The 27,469-nt window shown below is 52.6% G+C and overlaps 1 protein-coding gene and 1 long non-coding RNA gene across 4 annotated transcripts; both read left to right on the forward strand.

The window, feature by feature from the left end:
* SLC60A1 (solute carrier family 60 member 1) lies at positions 1–27,344 on the forward strand. Of its 3 annotated transcripts, XM_027082761.1 has the most exons (10): positions 7–320; positions 9,839–10,037; positions 10,702–10,953; positions 14,003–14,165; positions 14,611–14,726; positions 15,797–15,970; positions 18,931–19,078; positions 22,455–22,525; positions 23,842–23,962; positions 25,098–27,344. In XM_027082761.1, the coding sequence occupies exons 1-10, from the start codon at positions 91–93 to the stop codon at positions 25,151–25,153; spliced, it is 1,530 nt and encodes a 509-aa protein (XP_026938562.1). In that variant the 5' UTR covers positions 7–90; the 3' UTR covers positions 25,154–27,344. The 3 variants fall into 3 exon arrangements, 2 of the variants coding, with proteins under 2 accessions (XP_026938563.1, XP_026938562.1); XR_003427948.1 differs by lacking the exon at positions 22,455–22,525 and having other exon boundaries at positions 1–320; XM_027082762.1 differs by lacking the exons at positions 22,455–22,525; positions 23,842–23,962 and having other exon boundaries at positions 1–320.
* Positions 4,684–9,831, forward strand: LOC113607441 (uncharacterized). Its single transcript, XR_003427949.1, has 3 exons — positions 4,684–6,156; positions 6,351–6,356; positions 7,564–9,831. It is a non-coding gene; the product is annotated as an uncharacterized LOC113607441 (long non-coding RNA).
* Positions 27,345–27,469: the final 125 nt, after the last annotated feature.

Here is a 27,469-nt window from a genome sequence, read left to right on the forward strand (position 1 = left end):
CCCTGGCCTCCCCAGCCCTGCTGGCTCTCCCGCGGGCGAAGCGGCACTCGGCACCGCGCGCGCCCTGACCGGCAGCCGCCAGCCGGGACCATGGGCTGCGACGTCCGCGTGTCAGGGCTGCTCCGCCGCAACCTGCAGCCCACGCTCACCTACTGGAGCGTCTTCTTCAGCTTCGGCCTGTGCATCGCCTTCCTGGGGCCCACGCTGCTGGACCTGCGCTGCCAGACGCACAGCTCGTTGCCCCAGATCTCCTGGGTCTTCTTCTCGCAGCAGCTCTGCCTCCTGCTGGGCAGCGCCCTCGGGGGCGTCTTCAAGAGGACGTGAGTGCCCGGTCCGCGCGCCCGAGGGCCGCAGCCCCCCGACCCTTCCGACCCTTCCCACCACGCTCGTCTCTGCCCCCGCGGGGCTCGGGCCGCCGGTTGTCCCTGCCTTCTGGAAGGCAGCGACCACCCCTCCCCGCTACGCTAGCCATGCGCAGCCTTAGCTGGAGGGCTGCCTCCCTCCCCCACCCCAGCTCTCCCCGCAAAACTCTCTCTGGAGACTGAAGGTGACTTCTGGATTGTTTATTCGCCTTCGCTCGCCCCTGTGAGGGCATAGACTCAGCTCTCACCCCTCTTCTCCCGCCCACACCCCGAGGGAGAGGGGTGAGGCAGCTTGCAGAGGTGGGAGGGTCGCCCTCTTGCACGGCAGACCTGAGGTTTGTCTGCAGCCCCTGCTGCCGGGGGTGGGCGACGGAATTGGAAGTGAGGTGGCAGGAGAGGGAGTGTCACCTCAGGGGCCGTGCCCAGTGCCAGAGCTGGCTGCGGCTGGACAGAGTGCCCTGGGGTGTGCTCCACTCAGATCCTCAGCTCCAAATCAGCTGACACAGGGTGTCCCTTCCCCTGGACGGCCACGGGGCAGGTGGGTCCCGTGTGGTCCTGCTCCTGAGGGAGCCAGGGTTCCTGCATGGGCCCCTGGAGGTGGCACCCTTCTGCCTCTGAGACAAACAGGACCTTAGCACTTGGGTTCACGTAGGGGAGGCACAGGGTGACTCACCCATAGCTTAGTGAGGTGACACTCCAGCTCTGGTGCCAGGATCCCCCTCCGCTTTCCCCCACCCCATGTTACTCCTCCCTGGCCTCTGCCTGGCATGGCCCCCAGAGATGCCCCTTTGGATACCGTTGCAGAGCCTCAGTCTCCCGGCTCAAATTCGACAGGGCCACCTCCACGGAGCCCTTCAGAAAGGCAGTAGGATTCACTCTCCTAGCGCAACTGCGAGAGCAGACCCAAAGCAGGGGCTAGATGACTTGCAAGTCAGAGGCTGCTGGAGGTTTCCCTAGTCCTGGCTTCTGGCTGGGTGGTTTCCTGGACTGCATGGACTCAAGCGAGCAGACGCCTGGGAACAAAACCACAGTGGAAGCCTCTAGGGAGCCATTCTGCACCCAGGGCTCTGCCCTTTGGCTCACTGCTAGAGGTATCTGTGAGGTGGGTTTCCCCCTCCACCTCACTTCTGGAGCTGATGGAGAGGAGCATAGGTGTCTATACATATAGACCCCACATTAAGCCACCCAACTGACAAAGCATCAATTAGGGAGTGATTATCCCCACTACCAAAATCCTCGTGGAAACCCAAGTGTCCTCTTGCGCAGCAAGTCTCCTTGTGTACGATAGTGTTTCTGTGGGTTTTGTACAGGATTGCATGCATAGGGGACTCCGAAAATCTTAAGGAAAAGCTCCAGATCCTTTCTAATTCTGCCTAGAGGTTTAATTAGAAATCAGTCAGGGTATTTTTCTGGTTTTGTTTTCAAGTATTTTGACTTACAAAAGCTCCCTTACCTGGAACTTTTTAGGAGCCTGTGTCGTGCAAAGAACAGGAAAGGGAATGAGGATCATTCTAAATGGCAGGTTGGCACGCCAGGCTTTGTGAAAACAGCAGAGATACACAACAAGCTGGACCAGCTCTTCCTTACTTGCTTTGTGCCTCCCTCAGGGCTCCTTACTCAACGAGGGGCTCTGAGCAGGCAGTGGAAAGGGTCTTGCCTCAGGAAACTGGCTCACAGAAAAGAATGATCACGGTAGCAATAATAACTAGCTTTACTGAGTGTTTAGGCGATGCCAGGCACTGCTCTTACTTAGCACCTCACTTGTATCAATTCATTTGACCTTCACAACAACCCTGCAGAGTAGTGCTATTGTCTCCATTTTGTGCATAAGGAAGCTGAAGCACAAGGAGGTTGAGAAACTTGCCCCAGGTCACACAGCTATTAAGCTAGTGAGGATATGAACCCGCACATTTGTGTCTAGAACAAGATACTTTGGAAATCCCTCTTGCTTTTTCATAGTAGTCAGCTTCAGCTCTGAAGTGTACAAGTTATAACCCATACTCACCAGGCAAAGGCATGGCACGAGTATCCCTGTGTGTACTCATGGGCTGAGTATTCCTGAGCTGACACTCCTGGGAAGGAAACTATGGGCCTCTGGGGCTTCCGGCTGGGATCTGAGGGGTGGGGGTAGGGGGGAGTAGGGGGAGTAGTCCCATCAGTGGTTCAGGTTTCAATTCTGAACCTCAGTCCTCCCACCGAAAGACAAAATGTCTTAAAGAACCTCTTCCCTTGGTTAAGAGCAAAGTAGACTTCAGTGGAAATAGAGGGACATCACGGGGGTGGCCTGTGTGTAGACAGGAGTCGGCACCCAGCTAGGGCTGGACAGCTTATCGCAATCCTCCGTCCCCCAAAGCAAACAGAACCTCCACCAGCCCTGAAACCAGCCTCTAAAGCTTGATTCCTCGGGGCTTCACAAGTTAAAATGCTAATACCACTGCTAGTGCTTTCAGCTTCCGTGATTACTGCTGGTGCAGCTAGTCTGGTACTGCGGGAGGAGGGTTGGTTTAACAAATAGGGACGGGAGGGCCAGCTGTTGCGCGGGAGTGGGGAGAATTGCAGGATGACACACACCAGGCAGAGGAGAGTCGGGGAGCACTCTTTCTCTAGGGTTCCTGCTCAAGTCCTGCCTACTCCTTGGCCCAGACTGAGTTCCAGGGCTGAGCAGAGTTTCTGGATGCCTCCAAAGGGACATGCATTAGAGGGACTGAGTGTAGAGAGCCTTGATGTTAGAGTGGGCGCAGAGGAGGGCCGGAGCCCTCCACTCAGGATGGGACCAGCTCTCTCTCTCTCTTCTGACATTGACAGAGACCTTGAAGGAGGCCACCACATGCAGGCCAAGAGGGAGCAGGGTGCAATTAGGGCCAGAAAAACGTGGACTAGACCTTCCTTAGAAAAACCTTGCTTATCGAGAGCAGGAAGCCTTTCAGAGAAGAGACAAACCCAAAGCCACCTGGTTGGCAGGGTGTATAGATATGTGCTTTGTCAGATAGGAAGGAGGAGGGGTATTTAGACAAAAGGTTAGGGTTTTGTTCCTGGTTTCATGGGGACCTGTTTAACCACCCTGGGCAGGTTGGGAGACCCCTTTATCTCAAAGGCATCAGGGCAGATAAATGGCTTTCAGAGTTTCCCCAGCCTTTTCCCAGCCTCACCTGGGCCTCTCCTCTGCACACATGCTCTTAAAGGAAGGCTTGAGTTATTCTCTTTGCTATATTAACTATGTCTTTCTCTACGTTTCTTTTTTTCTCAATTTCCTGCAGCCCTGCCTTCCCAATGCCCACCTCTGACTCTCTCCTGCCCACTGCATGAAACCCAATCTCCATGCAGTGTTCCCCAGGCCACTATCTGACCTACTTCCCCAGGATGCTGGCCCCCTGTGGTTCTGGGATCACAATACAAAAGCCAGTTCCCTTCTCTGAGCCAGACCCTGGTTAGTCTCCCGTCTAGAAAGCGTCTGCCTCTCCCTCCAGCAGCTTGTCCACCTTTCAGCATGTAGCAAATGTGGGCTGAAGGTCTCCTAGGGGTCTAACACCAGACATGGTTCTTGCTTAAAAATCCATCTCTTCATGGGAGGTAGCATCTGACCCAGCAATTTCACTCCTAGGTATATTCCTCAAAGAACTGAAAACATGTCCACACAAAAACTTATACAGGGGCTTCCCTGGTGGCGCAGTGGTTGAGAGTCCGCCTGCTGATGCAGGGGACACGGGTTCGTGCCCCAGTCCGGGAAGATCCCACATGCCGCGGAGCGGCTGGACCCGTGAGCCATAGCCGCTGAGCCTCCGTGTCCGGAGCCTGTGCTCCACAACGGGAGAGGCCCGCGTACCGCAAAAACAAAAAACAAACAAAAAAACCTTATACATAAATGTTCATAGCAGCATTATTCATAATAGCTAAAAAGTGGAAACAAACCAAATGTTCATCAATGGATGGATGGACAAACAAAATGTGGTCTCTCCACACAATGGAATATTATTCGGCCATAAAAACGAATGAAGTACTGACTCATGCTATAACATGGGTAAACCTTGACAATGTTATGCTAAGTGAAAGAAGCCATTCACAAAAGACCACATACTGTTATGGTGTCATTTATGTGAAAGGTCAGAGTAGGAAAATCTATAGAGGTAGAAAGTAGATGAGTAGTTTCCTAGGGCTGAGGGTGGGGTGCAGAGAGGAATGGGGAGTGACTGCTAATGGGGAAGGGATTTCTTTTGGGGGTGATGTAAATGCTCTAAATTTAGATTGTGGTGATGAGTTCATAACTCTGAATATACTAAAAAAAAACCCATTGAGTTGTACACTTTGAAAAGATTAATTTTATGGTATATAAATTCTATTTCTTTTTTTTTAATTAAAAAAATCTCAAAACTCATCCCACCCTTTAATTCACTCATTTAACAGTTATCTCTTGAGCCAGAGCCTGTTTTGGGGGTGAATATGACACAGGTCCCTACTCTAATAGAGCCTACATTCTGAAGGATCATTTTAGTGAAATGAAGGAAATAAGGTGGGGTAGGGATGGAGAGTTACAGAGTTGGGGGTTACTTTAGCTCAGCGGTCAGGGAAGGCCTCTCTGAGCTGACACCTGAATGACAGGAGAGAGCCATGCAAGCAAAGAACGTGGGGAGAGGTGTTCCAGGCAGACACTGGAACTGCAAGTTTAACCAGTGTGTAAGGAGCACTCCCTGTGGGTCCAGCACCCATTGAGCCAGGGAACGTCATCATGCAAGGGTGCTCCCCTGATCTGAGTCTAACAGGGATCCCCCCAAAGACAGGCTTCCTTGCTCCTCCTTCTGGGTCCCCCCAGCCTTAACAAAGGGTGTCAAACAAGCTGGGGTGTCAGTGTGGGGGGACCCAGTTAGAGGGGGACCTTTCCGCCTGCCCCTCCCTCAGTCTGTCACCGCTTCCCTCTCGCCCTGGCTTGCGCTGCAGTCTCCAGCCTGCCCTCACTCCCAGAGGGTGTCCTGTCCCCTGGTTCCTGTCCCGGGCCCCGCTCCTCTCTTGGGAGACTGCCGGACCCTTTTGGGGTGGAGGGGAGCTGGGGATGCCTCTGACCCCTCCTGGTTCTGCATTCTGCCCCTTTCCCTGGTCCTTCAGGGAAGGAGATTATCCAGGGTGGACAGGGGGAATCCCTTGAGGTAAAAATGTGAGGAGCATGTGAGTGCCGCCCTGGGGTCGCTCACCCCGGTGGCACGGGGCTGGCCCTCAGCAGCATTCTTCCCCACCCCTGGGCAGCAGAGGGCTGGACAGCTGGCTGACATCTTACTGTTTTGCTCAAGCCTTTCCCCTGCTTTGGAGCCTAGCAGCCCCTCCTATTATCACAGAACCAGGAAGGCCAGAGCAGGCACCCATGGCAGGACAAGGTGATCACGTGTGCCCTCTGGGTAACGCAGAGCACCGGGGCTGACAGGTCCGCAATGTGCTCAAGGTCACACAGCCTGCTGGTGGGGCAGGCACCTGGCTCCCTGCTCTCCCTTGCCCGTTTGCACCTTCTGTGTGGAGCCGTTAATAATAACTAACACACCATTGTAAAGCAATTATACTCCAATAAAGATGAAAAAAAAAAAAAAAAGTAACCTGGACATTTCTCAGGCTTCCTGAGGAAGGGTTCCCTAGACTGTCTTGGGGGAGTGGGGCCCTTCCTCTCATTGGCCTGAATTAACGTCAGAACCCAGGGCCAGGGGAGGGACGTTCCACGACACCACGCTGGCCTTTTCCTGGATTGGGAGTCAGAAACTGGGTCCCCACTCAGCATTACTCGCTCTCTTCCCTGTCTGGGCCGGCTTCCTGATCTGTAAAATGGGGGGTAGGACTCTTTGGTCCTCGATACCACTCTGGCAGTCAGAGGGCCTGGCATCAGGAATGGGTGGGGCGGGGGTGTCGGGGGAGCTGGCTCCAGTTCTCTGATCCTTTCTGCCCAGCGAGCCTACTTCTCTGGGCCTGATGACGCTCTTTGGGGCAGCCCAGGGCCTGTAGGGAGGGGGTAAGCTTCCAGTGAGTGAGCGCAGGAGGACCGACTGTAACATCTCACTCCCTCTGCAGGCAGCCTCTCGAGGCACTGCTTCATATCCCTGATTTATAGCAGAGCACCTGAGGCTCAGAAAGGCTAAGTGTAAGTGGCTTGCCGTGAGCCGCCCGCTGGGAAGTGGCAGAGGTGGGCCTAGGACCAGTCTTCAGATTACAAATCCCACCATATCCATGCTGCCAAAGCTGCGATGACATTATTATTCTATAATTTTCAATTGCCCACTTTCCTGGAAGGGGCCATTGACCAAACCATTAAGTGACCAAGACAATTAGTGTATTTCAGTCTGGCTCTGAGATGTGTCTAGGACTCCTTTTTTCTTGGCAACAACATACCATTCTAAAGAAACTTGTTCAGACTGATTTTTGGAATGACCAGGCACAGCCCTGCTGAAACAACTGGGGAGGGTGGGCAGCCTGGGATCCAAACCCAGGGTTCTTTGTGGTGCGGCTGTCCCCATTTACTGGGAACAGGTCTCCATCTCCCCCACCCCCCCACCTGCTCACCCCGCCCGATACCCCAGGAACGCAGCTGGCAGGCTGCAAGTTCAAACCACGGCCCTGGGGTTGACAGGAGTCACAGGGAGGGGACTTCCCAAGCCAGCCTCCCTCCAGCCTCTCCTTTCCTCCTGTTCTCTTTTTATCCCTCCCTCCTGCCTGTCACTGGGCCTGGGAATGAAAGAGCCCCCTTTGGGCACCGAGTGTCCTCCTCTGGAATAACAAGGTGAGAGGGTACCATTTGGAGGGAGGAGAGGCCTGGACAGGGCTGCCCACTGGCCACCAGCCCTTCCCAAACCCCATCCCCGTCTCCTGAGCCTCCTGCTGTCCCAGTCAGCACCTTCCTGGCAACTTGGCCCACTAGATTCTTTATCTCGTTACCTCTGTCTCTGTCTCTGGCTCTCTCTCTCTGTCACCCCCATACTATCCCACATCAGCCTCCGAACAGCCACTAGTCCCTTTCTCCAGGCCATGCTGTGTGGGGTGATGAGACAGGCCTTTCTCAAGCATTCCCATTTCACTAGCAACATCCAGAAACCCTGGATCAAACACCTCAGGGCCAAACACAGTCCAGACGTGGGGTCCCACGATGAACAGGATACAGCAGATGCCTTGGGAAGCTTGCAACAGAGCCAGCAGTTTTCCGGAAGCAGTTGGAGTTCCCATAACACCAGCAGAGGGTCCACTGCGGGGGGGGCTCATGTTCTAGTGGCTACAGCTGTTAGCCATTGCTTCCTAAGACCAAGGCTCTGAAGAATCTGGCCTCATGCTCCCTGGCTGCTCCCCTCTCCAGCTTGGCTGGGTCCGGGGCCCAGCATCAGCCTTTTTACACACACACACACGTGCACACTCCTCCATGGGAAAGCAGCATGGCATGGGGAACAGCAAGTCAGAAGCCCTGGGTTTGGGTCAAGGATCTGTCTGCTACTTTCTTAGCCCTTCTCAGCCTCAGTTTACTCGTGGGTCACACGAGGACAATTGCAAGGTCTACCTCACAGCGTTGTCACGTACAGGGGTAGGTCTTGGACCCTGTAAACAAGTGTTCGTTGTTTTCGTGTACCCTATAATGTTAGTTCTCCTTTCTTTTCCCACACCTTCCCACAGCTCTTGCCTATCTCAGTTCACTGATCCCAGGTCCCGTGCCCTCAGGACTGTGCTACAGGACTGGTTAACCACTGTCATCCAGGTTTTTCAGGGCAATAATGATAATGTATTAATTCTTCAAGAGAGCATTTTTGTACCTGGGGTGTCGGTGCTTTACCGCCAAGTGGTGAGTGAGGTTGTGGCAGTGTCAGGCCCATGTAGCAGCTCAGTGGGGGGAACACTTGAGGGAGATGGGGACCCTCTTGCTATCCCTGAAGTCAGGCCACCCAGGAGGCTGCCAAGTCGATCTTGTGCAGGGAAAGGAAGGGGAAAGAGAGAGCTATTCTGAGAGGCCTGTCGATTGTATCAACCTGCAGAGGTGTGGGCATCACCTCTGTGCCAGTACCAATGAGACAGGCCACCAGGTAGCAGGAAGCAGAAGCGCCGTGAAGCTCGGTGAGCAGCCCAGGCTGTCGGTGCTGGAGGCCGGCAGAGCAGGGATGCTTGGGGAGCGGGAAGTGGGTGCTGGGAGGGACCTGAACAGCCCTCTCCACAACACGAGCCTCTTGTTCTCCTTCCAGTGGCTGGGGTGAAGTGAGTCTCCCCTGCCCCCTCACACACAGCTCTGAGCTGGGAACAGACAGGGGTCATGATTGGTAATCTCCAATCAGCAGATCAGCCTGGAAACAAGAAAATGAGAAAATAAAGAACTGCTGCTACCAGCAGAGCCCTTCTCATAAAGGATTTCATCAAAGATGGGGCGAGATGAAAAGCTGAGAGCCAACAGGGTCAGAGGCAAGAACCTCTGGGAAAAGACAGTCTGGGGGGCCTCTTGGGGCCTCTCCCTTTTCCTCGGTGAGCTGGAAACTCAGGTCTTCTTGTCACAGAAATACCAACACTCCCACCTCCACAGCTCCAGGTCCGGCAGCCAGACGGAGGCACCTGGGGCTGTCTACCTTCTCATAATCTGAGACACTTTCCTCTACAACCTCTCCCTTCCAGAAGCTGCCTGCTGCCCACTCTCCTTCCCCCCACGTTAACCTTTCAGACTGGCCCCGGAAAATACGAGGCTTCCTTCCTTTCTCCAAGAGTCTGCTTACTGGGCGGAGTGGACCCGAGAGACCGGACAGAGCCTTAGGCCTCCACCCATGTGTTCACTCATCCATTCACTCCCTCAGCCTGCTGCTGTGGGCTCCTCTGGGGAAGGTCACCACTCAGACACAGGCTCTCAGTGGGGCCTCCCTTCTGGACACTTGCCAGGCACAGAGTCCAACAGCTCTGCCCATAGAGGGGTCACCAGTTTCCCCAAATACCTCGGCTGTGGGCTTTGGTTCGGGCAGCTCAGGCCTGGTGCCTGCAGAGGGCCTTGGCGTGTTCCGTTCCTGTGTGGGGAGGGCAGTGCAGCCCGGCTCAGCAGCTTTCCCCGGCCCCCCTCCAGGCTCACGCATGTGGCACGGCTCCCTGGAGGCGCTCAAAGCCATTCCCCTCACACCTTCTGTGAGAGAGATGGATATATTTTTGCATATAATTGTTTATAAGCGAACAATCTAAAGTTTAAGTAAATGATACAAATTCACTTCTAAGTCCAAAATTAGCAGTTACGCTTTGTGAAGTGTCCATTACATAGTTCTCACAGACACCCTGTGTGGTAGGGATTGTTATCTGGGCAGACTCAAGACATCTTGCCCACGACCCGTAGCTAACAAGTGACAGAGCTTCTGCCACAGCTCCCTTTGCCCTTGGACCAGAGGCGGGGGGGAAGCGTCTCGGCTTCCCCGGGGGCCACCCAGTGAGTGGAGGACGGGGTGGGGGGGGTCTTCTTTCGAAGGGCTCCGGCCCCCCTCCACTGACCACACCCTCCGCTACTGCAGCCTGGCCCAGTCGTTATGGGCCCTCTTCACCTCTTCTCTGGCCATCTCCCTGGTGTTCGCCGCCATCCCCTTCTGCCGAGACGTGAAGGTGCTGGCCTCAGTCATGGCGCTGGCGGGCCTGGCCATGGGCTGCATCGACACTGTGGCCAACATGCAGCTGGTGAGGATCTACCAGAAGGACTCGGCGGTCTTCCTCCAGGTGAGCCCCCAGCAGGCGTGGGGCTGGGAGCGGGCAGGGCACAGGGGAGCTCCCTCAGCCCTCTCCCCCGGGCCAGGCATCTCCTCCCCGAGACCAGGACGGCGACCCAGAAAGAGTAGCAGGGTCGAGTTCAGTGTGACCGCTTCCAGCTGGACCATACTGGGCCGTTATCTCTGGAATGAGGTCTCTTCATCTCTAAAATGGAGTGATGATCCTGGCCTGCAGGTGGTCAGAGGAATCTAAGTGCTAATGAGAAAAGGTTCTTTGTAAGTTGGAAAGGGCGTGATGGAAGGACTTGTTGTTTTCTCTCATCTCCTCCTCTCCCTGTGTTTCTTCTTCCTTCCTTCTCCCAGTTACCCAGGATTCCAGTCCAGCCCTTCCCTTTATTAAGCCCCCTTCCCTTTGGGGTGTTAACTGGTGGATGCTAACTTGGGAACAGCCCCCAGCTGGTGGTTAAGCTTTGGGAAAGAAGAGAGAGGGAGGGGTTGGCCACTGTCACCAAGTTATCCCAGGCAGGAAGGTGGTGACAGGAGCTTCACTCCTCACCTCTCTTGCCTCCCACCCTACTGCTCCCAGACAGGGGCTCCCCAGATGGGACACAAGGTGGGGGGCAGGCAAAGCCTGAGCCATGCCTCCACCCACCCTGATTCTCTTCCCTTCCCAGGTTCTCCATTTCTTTGTGGGCTTTGGTGCACTGCTGAGCCCCCTTATCGCTGACCCCTTTCTGTCTGAGGCCAACTGCTTGCCTACCAATAGAACAGCCAACGCCACCTCCGGCAGCCACCTGCTCCATGCCTCCAGGGTCCTGGCCCACCACCATACTGGGGCCCAGCCTTGGTCCAACCAGACACTGACCCCACAGGACGGGGCAGGGGCCCGCGTGTCCTACGCCTTCTGGATCATGGCCCTGATCAATGTGAGTGCCACTGGGGCAGGGCTGGGTGGGGACTAGTGGACAGTCACCCATACCAGTCCATACCAGCTCCCAGTACAGATTCTTCTGTTTCTGAGAAACGTACTAGGGCTGAGATATGCCTTCAGGAAGGCAAGAAGAGAGGAGGACTGACCCCCGGGGATTCATCTGAACACAGGGGGTTGCAGGAGATCACCTCTAAGGTCCTTCAGTTGTGACATCCTGGGATTGCGATTCTCAAGGGAGATGAAACAGTGAGCAGGTTTAGTGCAATGAGACCAGGGTCAACTTCCAAGTCATCAGAGGTTCTCTGGGGAACCAGCCCTTTTCCTCCAAGGCCAGATGATGTAGACCCTGGGACAGAGCACTGCAGGACATACCAGGCTCTTCTCCAGGGTCCTCAATCACTGGTGGGATTCTCCTGTGCCTGCTGTGAGGTGGGCCCCCGTGGAGGCTGGAGGATAGACGAGATGACCTCCAAGGGACCCTGCCTGCCAAGGCTGCCCTGGTGGGAGCAGAACAGGGAGACCACGTCACTGTGTCTGGGTCAGATACCAAGGCCCTCTGCACCCCAGCTCTCATACTCCCCTGCTAAGTCAGGACTGACTCTGGTCTCTGGCTGGAAACCTCCTCTGGTGCCCTGCGGCCCAAGTTAGCCCAGGCTGGGGCCAGAGGGAGAGGTGGGACACACTCCCCGCCAGCTCCTCCCCAGCTTGGGAAGAATGGTCGTGAACACCAGCAGTGCGCACTGGGGTGAGGCGTATTGCAGGTGGCCATCCACCTGGCTATGGGATGGAGGTGTCACATGGCTTGTCACCCCAACTTGGAGTCTGTCTTCGCTCTAGGCAGACTTGTTACCTAGCCCTCCTGAGGCAGGCAGGCTGGGCCTCAGAGTGATGCTCTACACGTAGCATCGAAAGAGGCCGTGGAGGGCACCCAGGCCCACTTAAACAGCAGGGCAGGGGTGTCCCACCATCACTGGCTCAAGGGCCTGATGAGGGGCTAGTAAGAGGCTTGGCCAGGCTGGAACCCTGACCCCCAGCACAAGCCCCTAACAGCTGCCCTATAGTCACTGCTCATTTTTCCTTCTCTTTTGTAACTTTCCCTGTACGAGATTCTTCACTGGGGGCTCTGAAAGACATACCCCTCTCCCTCTGCTCCTTTTCCTTTCTGCCCATGCCCATCATTGTTTTGGAAACAATGCGGCTTTGGGCCTGTGCCCTCCACAGGGGACCTACGAAGGCAAAGAGCACTGTCCGTACAATGTCAAGGCTGAGACTCTGGGACCAGGAAGCCGGAAGGTGCAGGCAGCTTAAGCGTGAGGTCTGCCTTCTCTTGCCCCATGGGGTGCAGAGTGGAGGCACTTTGTTTGCTGCAGGATTTCCGGACTTTTTCCATTGGTTTGTGTCTGAAGATAAACAGCCCACCCCAGAAGAGAATGGGCTGTGCATGCACGTGGGCAAACACATTCACACAGGCCAGCCCACCTGGCATTCTCTGACTTTTAAGGTAGAGCCCACCTTCCCTGAATGGGCTTCTTATAAAGATCCGGTGTGTTCCTGCCAGCAACGTCAGCCCATCCTCTGTGAAGTCCTTCCTGCCACCCACCTCCCTGGAGAGCCCAACATGCGTGAGCACACCTCTTTTACAGCTGTTTCCCCTTGGCCTTCCCCCAGGCATTCTGCTACCACAGGCCTCTTCGTGTGGGTTTCCTGTTTCTCCCATCAGACTGGAGGGAGGGCTTCACCTCCCTCATCAGACCCAGGACTCCTGAGGGCAGGGGCTGTCCTGTCCATTCAGACCAGATTTATGGCTCTAATGCTGCTGGGGTGTGTCTGACTTATTTATAAGTGGAGGGAGGCTCCCAAGGTGCCCACAGGGAGGTGTCAGCACAGGGGTGGCATTCAGGTGACTTGGGAAAATGTCTATGCGAGCCAGCCTTCCTCCGGGCGACGGGGAGGCTTCCCCAGGGCAGCACTAGGCAGGGGCTGGCAGCCCCCTGATGTCCGTCTACCAGGCCAGCTTCGCCTGCGAGCCCAGAGGAGCCCGTTAGCCCCTGGGACACTTCCGCAGTTCCCTGGGCTTCCTCTCTTTCTGAAGCAAAAGGAGCTGGGATGAAGTTGCAGCAGGAAGGGCAGAGGTTAGACTTGATGAAGAGCTCCCTGGCAGCGAGGGTGGTTAGACACAGGCAAGGCACCTGAGGGAGGTGGTGAAGGCTTCTCCGGGCAACCTCAGGAACAGGAGACATTTCCCATTACTCTGGGGAGTTCATAAAACTGAAGCGGCTTAACATAAATATCAGTGAACATGACACTGGGCTCTGCGCGTGTGTTGCTCACAGCATGCATTTTTCAATCCAAAGGAGTCCCTGTCTCTGTTTTCCCTGAGGATAGCCTCTGTACCTTCCTAAGGTACAACATCACCCAGAACAGCCCCTGACGTGGAGATGGCACTGGTCAGAATCAGGTTGCCCGGGCACCAGTCTAGCGCTGCCTCAAGTCAGCTGTGTGACCGGCACTAATGCTCTCAGGTCTCTTCCGGTTGTAACAGTTTTGACTAAGTAATAACTTTAAGCCTCAGTTGCCCCACCTGGAAAATGGGGTTAATGATTTTCCCCCAGCACGTTTTACAGAACTGTGATGAACAAAAGCCAAACTTCTTTGTAAAGCATCACACGCTCTACCAGCATGAATGAGTGTGAGGGGCCCTGCTCCAGCCCTGCTCAGGACAAGGGTGTTAGAAAGGAGTTTAGCACCTCCTGTGCCAGCAGAGGCCCGGTGTGAGTCCAAGCTTTGCATGTGACAAGTACCTACCTGTCTTTTCAGGGAAATGACTGTGGTTAAAGTCGGGCAGCAATTACACCAAGCCTGCCCAGGTGTAATTGCACCTGGCTGCACTTCCCAGGTGGGCACCCTGGGAAAAGAGCTGTCTTCTCCCAGGACTGTGCAGACATTCGCCACACAGCCACGTGGAGGTGTATGCAGCAGGCCAGGCACGGGAAATGGGGACCCTCACGGGAATAGGGCTCTCCTGACCCTCTGCCCACCCCCAGCTCCCGGTGCCCATGGCTGTGCTGTATCTGCTGTCCAAAGAGCGGCTGCTGACCTGCTGCCCTCAGAGGAGGCCCCTACTCCTGTCTGCAGATGAGCTCACCCTGGAGACGCAGCCTCCTGAGAAGGAAGACACTTCCTCGCTGCCCCCTAAGTTTCACCCAGGTGGGGGCTCTAATGAACTCTCAGGCTCATGGCCCCGTACCGAGGCTTCCCTGGTAAGCCCTCCCACCCAGAGGGAGAATGTAGATCACAGGTGAGAATGGTTGGGGAAGAACCCTTGGCACTGCTGGTCTCGGGAGGCAGGAGATGGAACAAACTGGCCAAGAGGATGAGGAAGGCAGACTTCTGGCTCCAGCCTGCATTCTACCTAACCCCTCCTGTGTGACCCTGGGCGAGTTACCTGACCTCTCTGAGCCTTGCTTCCAACAGCACTGTGAGATGGACAGGGGCTGTTCCTAATAGACAGTTGGAAGCTGGAGAAGGTGGGAGGCAGTAAGTGGTCTCCCCTCTGCCAGGGCTCTCCTGACCGCCGGCCACCGTCCCTGGGTGCGCAGAGGAAGGGAGCAGGAGCTGAGACCTGTCCCTGCTCTTCTCGTATGTCATCCAGGGCACGAGGACCTGTTCCGCTGCTGCCAGAGGAAGAACTTCAAAGGAGTCCCTTCTTCTTTCTTCGCCATCCACATCACAGCCGCCCTGGTCCTGTTCATGACTGACGGCTTGACGGTGAGCCTGCCCTCAGACGGTGTCCCTTATTGGGCACCCCCTTGCGCCCCCTGAGCCTCAAGTCTGGGGATGGTAAGAGAAAGGAGGAACGTCAAGGTTTCCTAGAGACCTCACCTGTACTACAGTGGGCCCCAAAATTTAAACCAAGCACAAGTCCCAGGGGAGAGTCTCTCCAGAATTGAATACAGTCCCTTGGAACTGTGGTCTCCTGTCTCATTCAGTTGTTTTTATTTTCATGAACTCTGTGGATAGGGGCCTCTGGTTTGTTACTGAGTGTAGGCTCCCCACATTTTTTAAAGGGGCAGTGCCCTCTTCGCCCAGGTAGAGGTCATGCCATATAAACTCTAGGGCACTCTGCTTCCTGGAATACATTCGAAGCCTGGGCTTCTCAAGCCACGTGGTAAACAAACTACAGGTGGGATCTGGGCCCAGCTATTCGGTCCACTCGTGACCTCTGTTACTCTGTTCAGTGCCTTTCTCCAGGAATCTCTAAGGATTAGGACAGTTTTGAATGGCTGATTGATTAACTGGTTGCCATATGAGGGACTCTCCAAAGAAAAGGCCCTAAAAACCTAGATGACCTGGTGGAAAGTACTCGTGACGGTACTGGTTGACTTCCAACACTCAGTGTGACCTTGGGCAATTCACTTCCCTCTGCCCTCTCATCTGTAAAATGAGATGCCTAGACACACCTTTTTTTCAGCTGTAGCACCCTTCCTTCAACAAAAAACCTTCTGTGGAATCCTCATAAATAAGGCATGTAGTGGAACTCTGCTCTGGTTGAAGGGGGGAGCAGAGCCTGCATGACCAGACCCTTCGGGACTCCCGTGGGGACCCAGAGACACCTTCCTGGATCCCCTAGCTCCTGCAGGCACCGTCCGTAAGCTGTGGTGCCCAGGTTCCACTCTCAGCTCAGGCCTGTGTGTGCCGCGTGGTCTCGGCTCCAAGCCCACCCCTAAGCCTCTGGCAGCAGGACCAGTCCCTGCCGGCCCACACCACACCTGCCCCAGCTAGGCCTCCTCTGCGGGGGTATGCTGCAGGTGTGCTCAGCAGGACCTGTCTCCCCACAGGGGGCATACTCCGCCTTTGTGTACAGCTATGCAGTAGAGAAACCGCTGTCTGTGGGACACAAGGTGGCCGGTTACCTCCCCAGCCTCTTCTGGGGCTTCATCACTCTGGGTCGGCTCATCTCCATTCCCATCTCCTCAAGAGTGAAGCCAGCTACCATGGTTTTCGTCAATGTGGTAAGTGGCCTCCTTTCACTTTTTGGAGACCCAGAAGAACCATTCACTCCTGGCCCTAGCACTGCCCCAGGACATTTGTTTGGAACTGGACTCTGACAGCAGGTGAGAAATGTAGAAGTAGAGGGAGGAGAGGAGAGGAGAGAGATGCTGGTGGGGAAGGGATGGAAATCCAAGGGGTGGAGCCTATTCGTGCGATCTTGGAAAAGTCCTTTGCTCTCTGTGGGCCTGTGATTTTGCACCCATGGAAGAAAGGGGCTGTAGGAGACGATCAGTGCTGTGTCTGGAGCAGATCCCAGCTGACAGCCTGCAAGGAGTAGAAAGAAGCAGGTGCTGGCCTTGATCCTCCCTTGTTCACCTTGGTGCCCAGCTGGTCAGAGCCCTATGGCCAGTGGAGGGCAGGGATCCCTTGGCCTTCAGAATCACCATCTCTGGGCTGGGGCCTGGGAATTTACATCTTGCAGCTCTCCCAGATGATTCTTTTTTTTTTTTTTTTTTTTTTTGGTGGTACGTGGGCCTCTCACTGCTGTAGCCTCTCCCGTTGCGGAGCACAGGCTCCGGACGCGCAGGCTCAGCGGCCATGGCTCACGGGCCCAGCCGCTCCGCGGCATGTGGGATCTTCCCGGATCGGGTCACGAACCCGTGTCCCCTGCATCGGCAGGCAGACTCTCAACCACTGCGCCACCAGGGAAGCCCTCCCAGATGATTCTTAAGTAGCCAGACTGGCATATAGGATGGCCTTCAAGGAACTGGTCTTCTCCGGAGGCAGGAGGTCTGGGCCTGAGAAGTGGGTTAAGACTTTTACCCTCATGTGTGTCCATGCCACCATCTATGACAAAGAGGTCCAGATTACAGATTCCTGTAAGGTTGTCTAGCCCAACCTCCGACCAGGGATTGAATCACCTCTGTAATATCCCTTCCAAAGGGTCCACGGTCTGTCTAAACACCCCCGAGTGACTGGAAACTCGCCACCTTTCCAGGAAGTCCAATCCACTGTCGGAAAGTACTTCCTTGAATTGAGTTTCTAGTGGAGAGAAGGTTGGGAACTATGTAGAGCCCACAGAGGTCAAAGATCATGAGCCCCAAGAAAGGCCCTTGGATTTGGCCTTGTGCTCGTTGATGACTTTCAAGAAAGAAATTTCTGTTCAGTGTAGATGGGAGGTGGGGGGAGGGGGTAGAAGCCAAACTCAGGAGGTTGAGGGTGGGAATCCCCTGGCAGTGCAGTGGTTCTACTGCAGGGGGCACGGGTTTGATCCCTGGTGGGTTCGATCCCTGGTGGCCTGGGAACTAGGATCCCGCAAGCCGCACAGGGGAAGCCAAAAAAAAAAAAAAAAAGAGGTTGAGGGTAAGAAGGAAGTGGAGGTGTGAGAATTGCAAATACGTCTGTGAAGGGAGTCTTGCTTGACAGGAGTCAGGTGGTATGAGCGTGTTTGTAGGCAGAGGAGAAAGGCAGGAAGCCTGTAAGGCGGAGGCCTGTGAGGTTAGCACGTCAGAGAGTAAGTGAATGAAGAAGGCCAGGGGAGAGGGGACGGGGTCGAAGGACAGAGGCGAAGGAAGGGCTAAGCTTAGTAAGAAGAGGGCCCCTGTTCTGTGGAGCTGGGGTGATGGTGACGTGATGCAGGCAGAAAGACTCCTGAGGTCCGTGAGGTGGAGAAGAGTGAGGGTACAGGGGCTGCTGGTGGCCAGACTCTCTAGCACACGAGGCCAGCTGCTTAGAGAGAAGACAGTGGGCATGACTCTGGGTTGGTGAGAAAAGGAAGTCTGAAGCCTCCACATGAGTTAGGCACTGATGATAAACTCACCCGGGGTGCTGGTTTCTAAAAAGGAAAATCAGATTTCTGGGTCCAGCTCAGACTTGGTGAATCAGAATGTCCAGGGGAGGGGGCTAGCAATCTCTATATTCAACAAACACTCTAGGGGGTTCGTGTCATCAAGCAAGTTTGGGAAAACATTATCCTAGAGCAAGTGATTCCCACATACATGAGACCCACTGGAGGTGCTTTTGGAATATACAGATTCCTGGGCCCCTACCCCAGAGATTCTGATTAGGGGAGCAGGGGGAAGTGTGGAGGGGAACCTGGGTGTCTGAATTGTTTTAAAGCTTTTCAGGTACTTTTCGTGGGCAGCCTGTTGGGACCACAGCTGAACAGCCCTGAGCAAACTCCCAGATGCTGCAGCTGCCATGTCTCGAATTCACTGCAACTTCTTCCCAGATTCCGCTCATTTTAAAATTAAGGGTCACTCTGCTCTTGATGTTCTCCTGGATCTCAACAACCACTTACTGGTTAATGAGTACACACATGGGTGGGGGGGCCCTGCGGGGAACGGCTGGGGTGCTGAGTTCTATAGGATGAGGTCTCTGCCTTTAAGGAGCTTACAGTTGGCTAGGGAAGAAGATGGGCAGGGGAGAGGGAACGTGTGTGTCCCGGTGCAGAGGTGAGGATGAGGGTCTGGTAGGGAGGTGAGAAGCAGGCTGACAGCCAGTCTGCGCCACCGACTGAGGAGGGGGCCACGCCGAGTGGGAGCAGAGTTGGTTGGCAGAGTTGCTAATTCGCCCTTGGCATCCTCAGTCTTCTGTCATGCAGCCTAACATAAAAGAGTTAGGTGTTTTTAAAACTTCCCAAGTCTAGAGATTTTCCGGGCGACGCTTCAAAGCTTTGTTTGTAAGGTCGGAGCGGAGTAGGAGCTAAGCGTTTCTAAGGCATGCGCGGTAGGCTGTTTGCGAGATGTCTGGCTGGGCTCCCCTCCCCCCTTTCTCCTATTCTCAGGGTTTCCTTGGCCGACACCAACTGGGGAAGGTGCAGTTCCCACATATTCCACAGGGGAGCGCACGGGTCACACAGCGCTGCCCCTGCGGCTGGAGAGGAACTTTTCAAGTCTGCAGACGGACTGCTGGTTTTCCTTTCTCCATGACCAGCCAGCTTTTCCCTAATTTCTCATCGCCTTCGTCTCCGTCATGACAGGTCGGCGTGGTGGTGACGTTCCTGGTGCTTCTTGTTTTCTCCTACAATGTCGTCTTCCTGTTCGTGGGAACAGCCAGTCTGGGCCTGTTCCTCAGCAGCACCTTTCCCAGCATGCTGGCCTACACTGAGGACATCCTGCAGTACAAAGGTGAGCCGGCGCGCCCAAGAGCGAAGAGGCACTCCCTCGGGCCGGGCGCTGCTTCCTCCCCGCAAGCCCCTCTTCCTGGGGTCTTCCAGCTACAAGGTCCCTGCCCCACCTCCTCACAGAAGTGAAGGCTCCCCTCCTGACTCTGGGGGCAACAGGCTTGTTCTGGCCCACGTGCCGCCCCCCCCCCCATTCAACGTTATACCGGATCATGTGATTTCAGACCACAGAGAAACAGTAAGCATCTTTTTCCCGGTAGCGGTGTCTACAGACCCACAGCTGGCATCTTGTGTAACACCCATGTGCTGGAAATAACAAGTTCAAAGAAAAGCAGAGTTGCACAGGAAAAATTATAGCATAGGAAAGGGGTTTTATAACTTAGCAGTAAAGGACCTCTGTGTTTTGTTGTTGTGGGTTTTGTTCGAAACAGAGGAGTAGAACAATGACTCCACACCTGATTGAGGGTTGTGCCTGATGTCGGAAACCTCTGATTCCCTCAACTAGTCTCCTTCCCTTTCCGTAGCCTCCCAAGGGCGTATAGCAAAGATCTTTTTTTAAAATAAGTTAATTAAAAATAATTGTTTTGAACATTTAACGTTACCCTCAGAAGTAATCAGAGGTGCCCTAGAGTGTTGGAAAACCAGCACTAAAGATGAGTGATTTCTCTAGAGCAGAAGTGGGGGCCGTTGGTGTAGGGGGTTGCGGGGGGCGCCAGGCAGGGTCAGAGCAATGAGAGCTACATCCCGCTCATCTGCTGAGTTGATCCTGAGACCTGGGTCCTTGAAATCAAAGGATAATCCCCAAACTTCAAACGAGTAAAGGAAGTAATGAAGTAATGTTGGTATCACCTGTCACATAGTATATCCCACAGAGGTTGAAGTGATTCACAAATGTTAGAGTTTAATAAGAAGAAGAATGTTATGTTGGTTGGTTCTGCTGCAAATGATCATTCAAATCCGTCCTCTTCTTTTCTCACCATCCCCGCCTTAGTTCAACCACTTAACCTGTTTGGATTAGTTAAGGGTGCCCAGCTTTTCGTAATTTCTAATCACTCCCATCCCTGCCTTGGCAGGTCTTGGCTTGTCTCCTGGCCTTCAGATTTGCCTCCATCAGTGGTTCTCACTGCTGGTTCCACATTAAAATCACCTGGAGCTTTTGTAACAAAGCCCAGTGCCTGGGCTTCATCTCCACGAAGTCTGATGTAACTGGTCCAGAGCTGCTGAGTGATGGTAACGTGTAGCCAGGGTGAGGAACGCTTACTGGGCCGTCCTCTACACGGCTCCAGAGGGATTGCCTGGAAACACAGAGCTGCTCACAGCCTTCACATCTTCTGTGGAGCGCTTTTCCTTTCTCCAGCCTTCTCCCTCCCTGCTTCCCCTGAGAGCCCGCATTCTAGCCATGTTGAATTACTTGCTATTCCCTGATAGCACAAAACCCATTCTGTATCTCCACACTTTGGCACAAAGCGAACCCTCTGCCTGGAATGCCCTCTCTCTTCTGTCCCACCTTCTCATCTGCCTGTTCAAGTCCCTCCCCTTCCACCCCCTCTGGGAAGCTTCTCTGACCCCACTGGGAAGGTGTGCCCCGCTCCTTTGTACCTGCCTCTCGTGTTTGTCCCACCTCAAGGCTTTTCTACCTATGTTATCTGCGTCCTCTCCTTGACAACACGCTCCCTGAATGCACCAGCAAGGGACAAGGGCAAGAGCATGGGCTTTGAGGTCATCAGCAGATCTGAAGGTCAGTCCTGTCTCCACACCTTCTGGCTTTGTGACCTTGTGCAGGTCAATTTCCTTCCCCTTTCTGAGCCTCAGTTTTCTTATGTGCAAAATTGGGATGCAAACACCTTCCTGTGAGGATTGTTTTGTGCACTAGAGCAAATGTAAAGCTCTTGACTTAGCAGCGTAACTGGCTCACAGGTGCTCAGTATATACGTTAACTCTTATTATTCATCTGAGTACCCTCAGTGTTTAGCACAGTACCTGATGCACAGCAGGTACTGAAAGGTTTTTGAACGTATGAGTGGAATAGACAGTGGGTACTGCTGACCAGTGTTGAATCTAGAGATAGCTTCATGGAGGGGAGGGAACATGAACTGCCCCAGGGTTTGGAAAGTCAGAGGAAAAAGGAAAGGCATTCTGGGGACGGATGGGGTGGGGGGCAGTGAACAGGGTGAGAGCAAAGGCACAGACAGGTATAAATGTAAGTGAGGAACTTGAAGGACAGAGGAGACAATGGCGATCTCTGATTCAAACAACACTAAATGTCTATCGTACGTTGGCCACTGTGTTAATATTAAGCAGTGGTATATGCCACTGAACTAAAATTCAAGGCACATCCTCTCTCGTGGGCTTCCAGCCTGTAGAGGGAGGCTGCCTGGTAAACAGGTGGGAGGTGGGTGAGGCACGTGAGAGTAGAGTGCAGGGGGCTGAGGGAGCACAGAGGAGGAGCTAATCCAGGTTCAAGGATGGGGGCTGGGGGGAGAAGATTATGATGGAAAGCTCAACTTAAAAGATGAACAGGAGTTTTCCAGACAGAGGAAGAGGAGGAATGTTCAGGAGGGGGTGAAGGCATGTATGAGAAGCTGGCGGTGAAGAGTGTGTGCAGGGTCGGGAAACGGAAGAGAGTTTCTCCTGACTGGAGGGTAGATTGTGAGCAGATACTGTGACAGTCTGAGCTCTCAACGGGGGCAGATTATAGAGGGCCCTGCAAACCACATTAAAGCATTTGGACCTGATCCTGATGGCAGCGCTGAAGGGTCTAAGCGGAGAACTGGCCAGCGCTCTGCTGAGCGCTCACGTGTGTCTTGCGTCAGAGTTATCCACACAGCAACCCTGCGAAAGAGGTGTTGTCATGCCCATTTTACCGAAGGAAACCAGGGCCTAGAGAATGGGAAGGACTTGCCTAAGGTCCCATGCTAGTAGGTGATGTAGCGGGCTTGGAACCCAAGTCTGACTCTGAAGCTTGGGCTCCGAAGGTCTGTGCCATGTTGCCGGATTGACCAGAGGTGTGGCTGGTCAGCACGAGGCCAGGGCAGTGAGGACACCAGCCTGCCTGGCAGAGGAGGTCAGGAAATCTTTCTGGAAAGGTAGGTGGTACTCCGATTGGGAGGGGCCCTGAATGCCAGGCTAAGCAACTTGGAGTTTACGCTGGAGACAATCGTGAGCAATTGAAGGTTTCAGAACAAGGAAGGGATATAATGACAAGCAGGACCTAAGCAAAGTTCAGAGCTAAAGTCTGAGAAATCTCAGGGATCCAAAGTAGTCCTCTTAGGCAGCTGTACCGCTTTCCAGAGGCTTCCCGGCAACAACCTGGATTATGCCAGCCGACTTCTGTCTCCTTAACTTGCTGTTACTAAGCCAGATCCTTCTCTTTTGGTTAGGCTGTGCGACCACAGTGCTGGTAACAGGGGCAGGCGTTGGTGAGATGGCCCTCCAGATGCTGGTTGGCTCGGTATGTGGGGAGACTCGGGGTGGGGGGAGTAATCAGGGAGCGCCCCTCCAGGCAGGTGAGAAGATGTGGCCAGCCCCCGTCTGAACCTACGCTGTCCCTTCCCTGAGCCTCCCACACAGCAAGTGGGAGCCCCACTCTGTCTCCGTCACCTGTTTCCGTTTCCGAGCCACCCTTGGAAGCTGAGCCTCCAAATGTGGGACCTGGAGATGTAAAGGGATGCTAGGGATTGTCCAAAGCAAACACAGGCCACGTCTGGGAGCAGGGCCAGAGGGCCCGGTGGGAATGTTTAGCTCTCAGAGCCTGGGATGGGTTTGGGCTGCAGGCGGAGTTCCTTTCCATCTCTCTCAATCCACCACTCCCTGCCCCACCTCTCCTCGCCTCTGGCCACCCTACAAAGGGCCCAGCTTTCCTGCCTGACTCCTGCCCTGATCAAGGGCCCAACTCACCCATTTCCCTCCAAACATACACACGTTTCATTTGTTCATCAGGAAAAAAAAAATCCACCTACTTTTTATGGAAGACAGTAATGAAGATATTGTTATGCTTCCTTTTACAAAGGAGGATACTGAAACTCAGAAAGATTAAGCAACTTGCCTTCAGTCACACCTGTAATAACCAACAGAGATGACGTCCATACTTATGTCTTTCAGTCTCCAAAATCCCTCTAATCACTACTCAATTCTCCTTCCCTTTTGTCCTGCTGGACAGGAGGAAGAGCTACATCTTACACTACCCTCTACATTGAAATGACGTGATGTCATTTGCTTCAGTGTAACCTAGTGCAGGGAAGAAGAGGTACAGAGGGGTACAGAGGAAACATACTAATTACTAAAGTTGGTGATGGGTCCATGGGAATTCCATATGCCACTTGAGTATATGTTTTAAATTTTCATAATAAAAGGATATATATACACACACACACACACACACATATATATATCATAATAAAAGGATATGTAGATATATCTCTCTCCTCTGCAGAGTTCTGATCAGGGCATGAGGGTATAGAAACAGCTAATATAATTGGAGTTTTAAGGAAGATACGGAGATTTTCAAAGGTTCCAGGACACAGAGCTGAAAGGGACTGCAGGGGTCACTGGGTCCAACCTCTGCCATACAGCAGGATTTCTGCCACCTCCAGAAACATAACCTTGAAACAAGGCCAAGATGTCCCTCCTACCAGTGTTTCTGTCTGTTAGCATGCTGGGCCAGAACTTGACTGAAAAACCTGCTGAGGCCCGAGAAGGCTGCTTCCTCCAATACATCTTTCTGTGAGGTTTTGATGGCCTGTTTCTCTGTGTTTTCCCCTTTGGCAGGTATTCCAGGCTCGGGGCAGCTATAGTTTCCTGGTCTGTGGCGTGATCTTTGGTGGCTTGGCTTTTACCTTCTATATCTTGCTCCTGTTTTTCCACAGGATGCACCCTGGACTCTCATCAGGTAAGGAAAGAATCTGTTTCTACACAAGAGGAGGAAAACAGAGCAGGGGGGCACGTGAGAGACGCTGTGGATCTTAGCACACCACAAATGCTGTTCTGTTCCAAGTAAAATGCAAGGAAATGTTTATTTTTCTACAGCTTCCTTTTCCCCTCTTCCTGCTTTGCCCTGCGATTGTCTGTGCTGGGCTCTCAGGGCAAGAGGGAACGGGATAGGCTGACTCATGGTTTCTCCATCAGGAGAGGGGCATGGTCTGTGAACTGGCTTCCTGCATCCCACCAGACCAGGGGACCATGGGCCAAGAATCGCATTCCAGCCTGTGCTGAGCACTGAGAGGCAGAGCCTGCCTCCTTGGCTGGAACTTGGGCCAGCAGCTTAATTGGCCATTTCTTTGCAGTTTGGGACTTGACTCGAGTCCAAATCTCTTTTTTCAAAAAGAAGTCCTTCAGGCCAAGTGGCAAAGAAAAGCTCCTTCAGGGCAGAGACACCTCCTAAGAATAGTCTCGCTCCTGGAGACCCCAGGCAGGGGGAGTCCCAAAGCTGTTTTCATAACCCTGAGCCCTCACCTGCCTTTCCGCCCAGAGCTCTCAAAGTCCCAGCAACTGAACCAGCTGTGCACATAGCCAGTTCTTAAGGCAGAAACCTTATCCTCTTCATAGAAAGTAAAATACCAATCACAAAAAGACTGAAGGGTCAGGCATCCATGGTCCTGTCTCGCAGTAGGTGATCATACACTCCCTTTAAACATCAGCGTGGGCCCCCCAGTCAGCACACACTACATCTTTGTGCCTGAGGTGGCAGGTACCAGAATTGTTCAGTCCAGCACTCGGCACAGGGCCTTCAGTTAGGCCACCGTTCAAGAAAGCGCTGATGAATATCCAATGAGTAAGACTTCATGAGTTCCCTGTTCACGGGAGACAAAAAAAAAAAAACAAAACCATATTCCCCAAGCCCTAGACACTAGTCTCAGCAAACTGTCTCCACCGACTAGTCTGCCAGAACTAGTAGGTCTGACTTTCCACTCGGCCTCCTAATGTGAGCCGTTGAATGGCAGAGAAACAAAAAGTAAGCTGTCGGGATGAATAAGGGCTAGTTAATCAGAACTGCTCAAACATGCTACCTGTTTTTTCTCTTGTAGTTCCTACCCAGGACAAAGCACTTGGAATGGAAAGCCTGGAGTGCTACCAGAGGTAAAACTGAGATGAAGGAGGCTGGCGAAGACTTCCGGCCTCTTGCGCACCAGCTCAGGTCAAAGGGCTGAAGAAAGCTGGGGTGGCAGCGGAGGCAACCTCTCGACGCCTTGGTTCCGGTCTTCTCTAATACTTGGTTGGGTAGAAGAAATTAAATTGAGTTCTGGTACCTGGGTCCTCCCTGGGCAAATCATTAGATGTTTACCTGGCTATTCAAGTTACTCTCCTCTTCCCTGGCTCAGACTTTTGGTAAGAGCGGGCTAGGATACCCAGCTGGGAAGGAAGAAGACAGCTAGATGCTTCACTCCACTGGCCGCCTCCTTCATGGACCACACCCTGGGTTTGAAGATGACTCTTGGCTGAAGTTTGAAAAAATAAGTTGAAATTATAAAGAGCGATGATCCTTGCTATATGTAGATAGACTTTAAATTAATCAAAACAAATCCCAAGTTATTCCCTGGCATGCTCAAAGGATTTATGTGCTTTTCCTTCTTATAGTCCGAAGGCCCTCCAACTCCTGCTGCTGCTGTCAGTAGTTCGTCTGTAATCTAAAACATCGAAAGGAAAAGTTGAATCTTGCTACCTTTGGGGCACTTCAGTGGTATGCTGGGCTAGCTCATACCAGCTTATAAAAGCCAATTGTTAAGTATTCATTTTGAGAGCTGGTTGTTAAACACAGCCATTATTTAAAATTAAATTAGAGAAACTTATTACCTTCGTTTTTAATGTAATTTAACTATAACTACTCAAAACTCATCACTTCCTAACTTTTATACCTATGCTCTTGAAGTTATTTATTGTGCCTGCAGGGTAGAAATATTATATAAAGGTATGCTTCCGTGTATGTCTTTCCAACTCCACTTTCAGTGATAATATGTTAGCGGCTTGAGATCAGCCATGGTGGGAGTATTTACACCACAGAAATTGGCAAAAGCTACAAATCATGGCTTTATTGTCCCCTTGGAGAGCCATTTGATAAACATTTACCAGCATACCACTGCTGATCATCAATGCTAATTGGTCCAGAAGTTGTCTGGGAGAATGGGATACAGTTTCTGCTTTTACTGACATTGAATGGCTTATAAAAGGTATAGAAACAGCATGAAGAATTTCTCAAAAATTGCTAATTTAAACTTTACGTCTTCTATAGGGAAAAAAACTCTTTATATCACGTCAGAATTTTCTTTAACATAAAGCTGGACGACTGACCAATTCGAGCTGTGCAGTATACTGAAAGCAGTGTCTGTCAGGGAGTATCAGCTCCTGTCCAGATCAAATCCTGTAGTAATACAGAGACAGGATGCAAACTCAGCCAACTTGGAGCGGTTAAGAGTGCTGAGACTTCTGTAAGTAGTGAAATGGCTGTTACAGTGGCTGTTTGTGTGTTAGTTTACCAGCACTTTCTCTGTGTAAATACAAATGTACATGTATAAATATAAAATAAGTGGATCATGGTTCTCAATAACCTGTCCAAGTGGAGCAGTTCACATGCCCCACACCAAAGGCTTATCCTGGAACCATCGGCATTGTCATGTTAGCCAGCTCCATCTGCCATCAACATGGTGTCACAGTGAGAATCTGGCTATAGAGAGAGACCTGGTTCAAGCCCTGGCCTCACCTTGTAGCTATGTGGCCCTGGGCAGATCACTGAGACTCTTCCAGCCTTGCTTTTTTTTTGTATCTTTAAAGTGATATTTCTATAAGAACCTTACCCTCCTCAAAGGAATTCTGAAAGAATTAAGTGAATTTGTGTAAAGCAATTATCATATGCCTGACATAGAAATTTGCTTAATAACTGTTAGCAATTTTTATCTTTAAAACCTCCTCGTTAGCAGCTTAGAAACTGTTCATATGTTTGGTACATATTTATTGTAAATCAAACAGATCCAAATTCTTTTGAAAGCTGGTGGTCTAGGGGTATAGTTTTAACTATGCCTGTAAATACTTAAAAGTATTAGACGGCAGCCAGAGTTACTTGTGCAATCTAACCAGAGTGAGTGACTGACCCGGGGAAAAAGAAAGCAGCTATATTTTTCTTGTGGTTTTTTCAAGAAAACGTCCTTTTTATACAGATTTAGAAAGAAGAATCAATAGCTGTATCTAAGGTGATCATGATTAATCTGTGAATATAGAAAACAAGATTGAAACAAATCTAAGAGTACCTTTCCTAAAATAAAATATTTTAAATTTAATAAGCATGTTGTCCATTATGAAGGACAGTCGATCCTTTTATAAAAGCTCAGAAACAAATGACCAAATGTTCCCCAAAGACAGGTCTCTCTCATACTGTAGGTTCCCATGGCTGATACTGTAGAAGAAA

This window comes from Aethalodelphis obliquidens, unplaced genomic scaffold, assembly GCF_003676395.1.
Source record: "Aethalodelphis obliquidens isolate GAN/ISIS:26980383/991018 unplaced genomic scaffold, ASM367639v1 scaffold48, whole genome shotgun sequence".
Classification (NCBI taxonomy): domain Eukaryota; kingdom Metazoa; phylum Chordata; class Mammalia; order Artiodactyla; family Delphinidae; genus Aethalodelphis; species Aethalodelphis obliquidens.

Bases quoted from the DNA above. Each gene is read 5' to 3' on its own strand.
- SLC60A1 (XM_027082761.1), top strand. From the start codon at position 91: ATGGGCTGCGACGTCCGCGTGTCAGGGCTGCTCCGCCGCAACCTGCAG. The intron at 19,079-22,454 runs GTGAGCCGGCGC...TCTTTTGGTTAG, and splicing joins GGACATCCTGCAGTACAAAG to GCTGTGCGACCACAGTGCTG. The intron at 22,526-23,841 runs GTATGTGGGGAG...CCCCTTTGGCAG, and splicing joins TCCAGATGCTGGTTGGCTCG to GTATTCCAGGCTCGGGGCAG.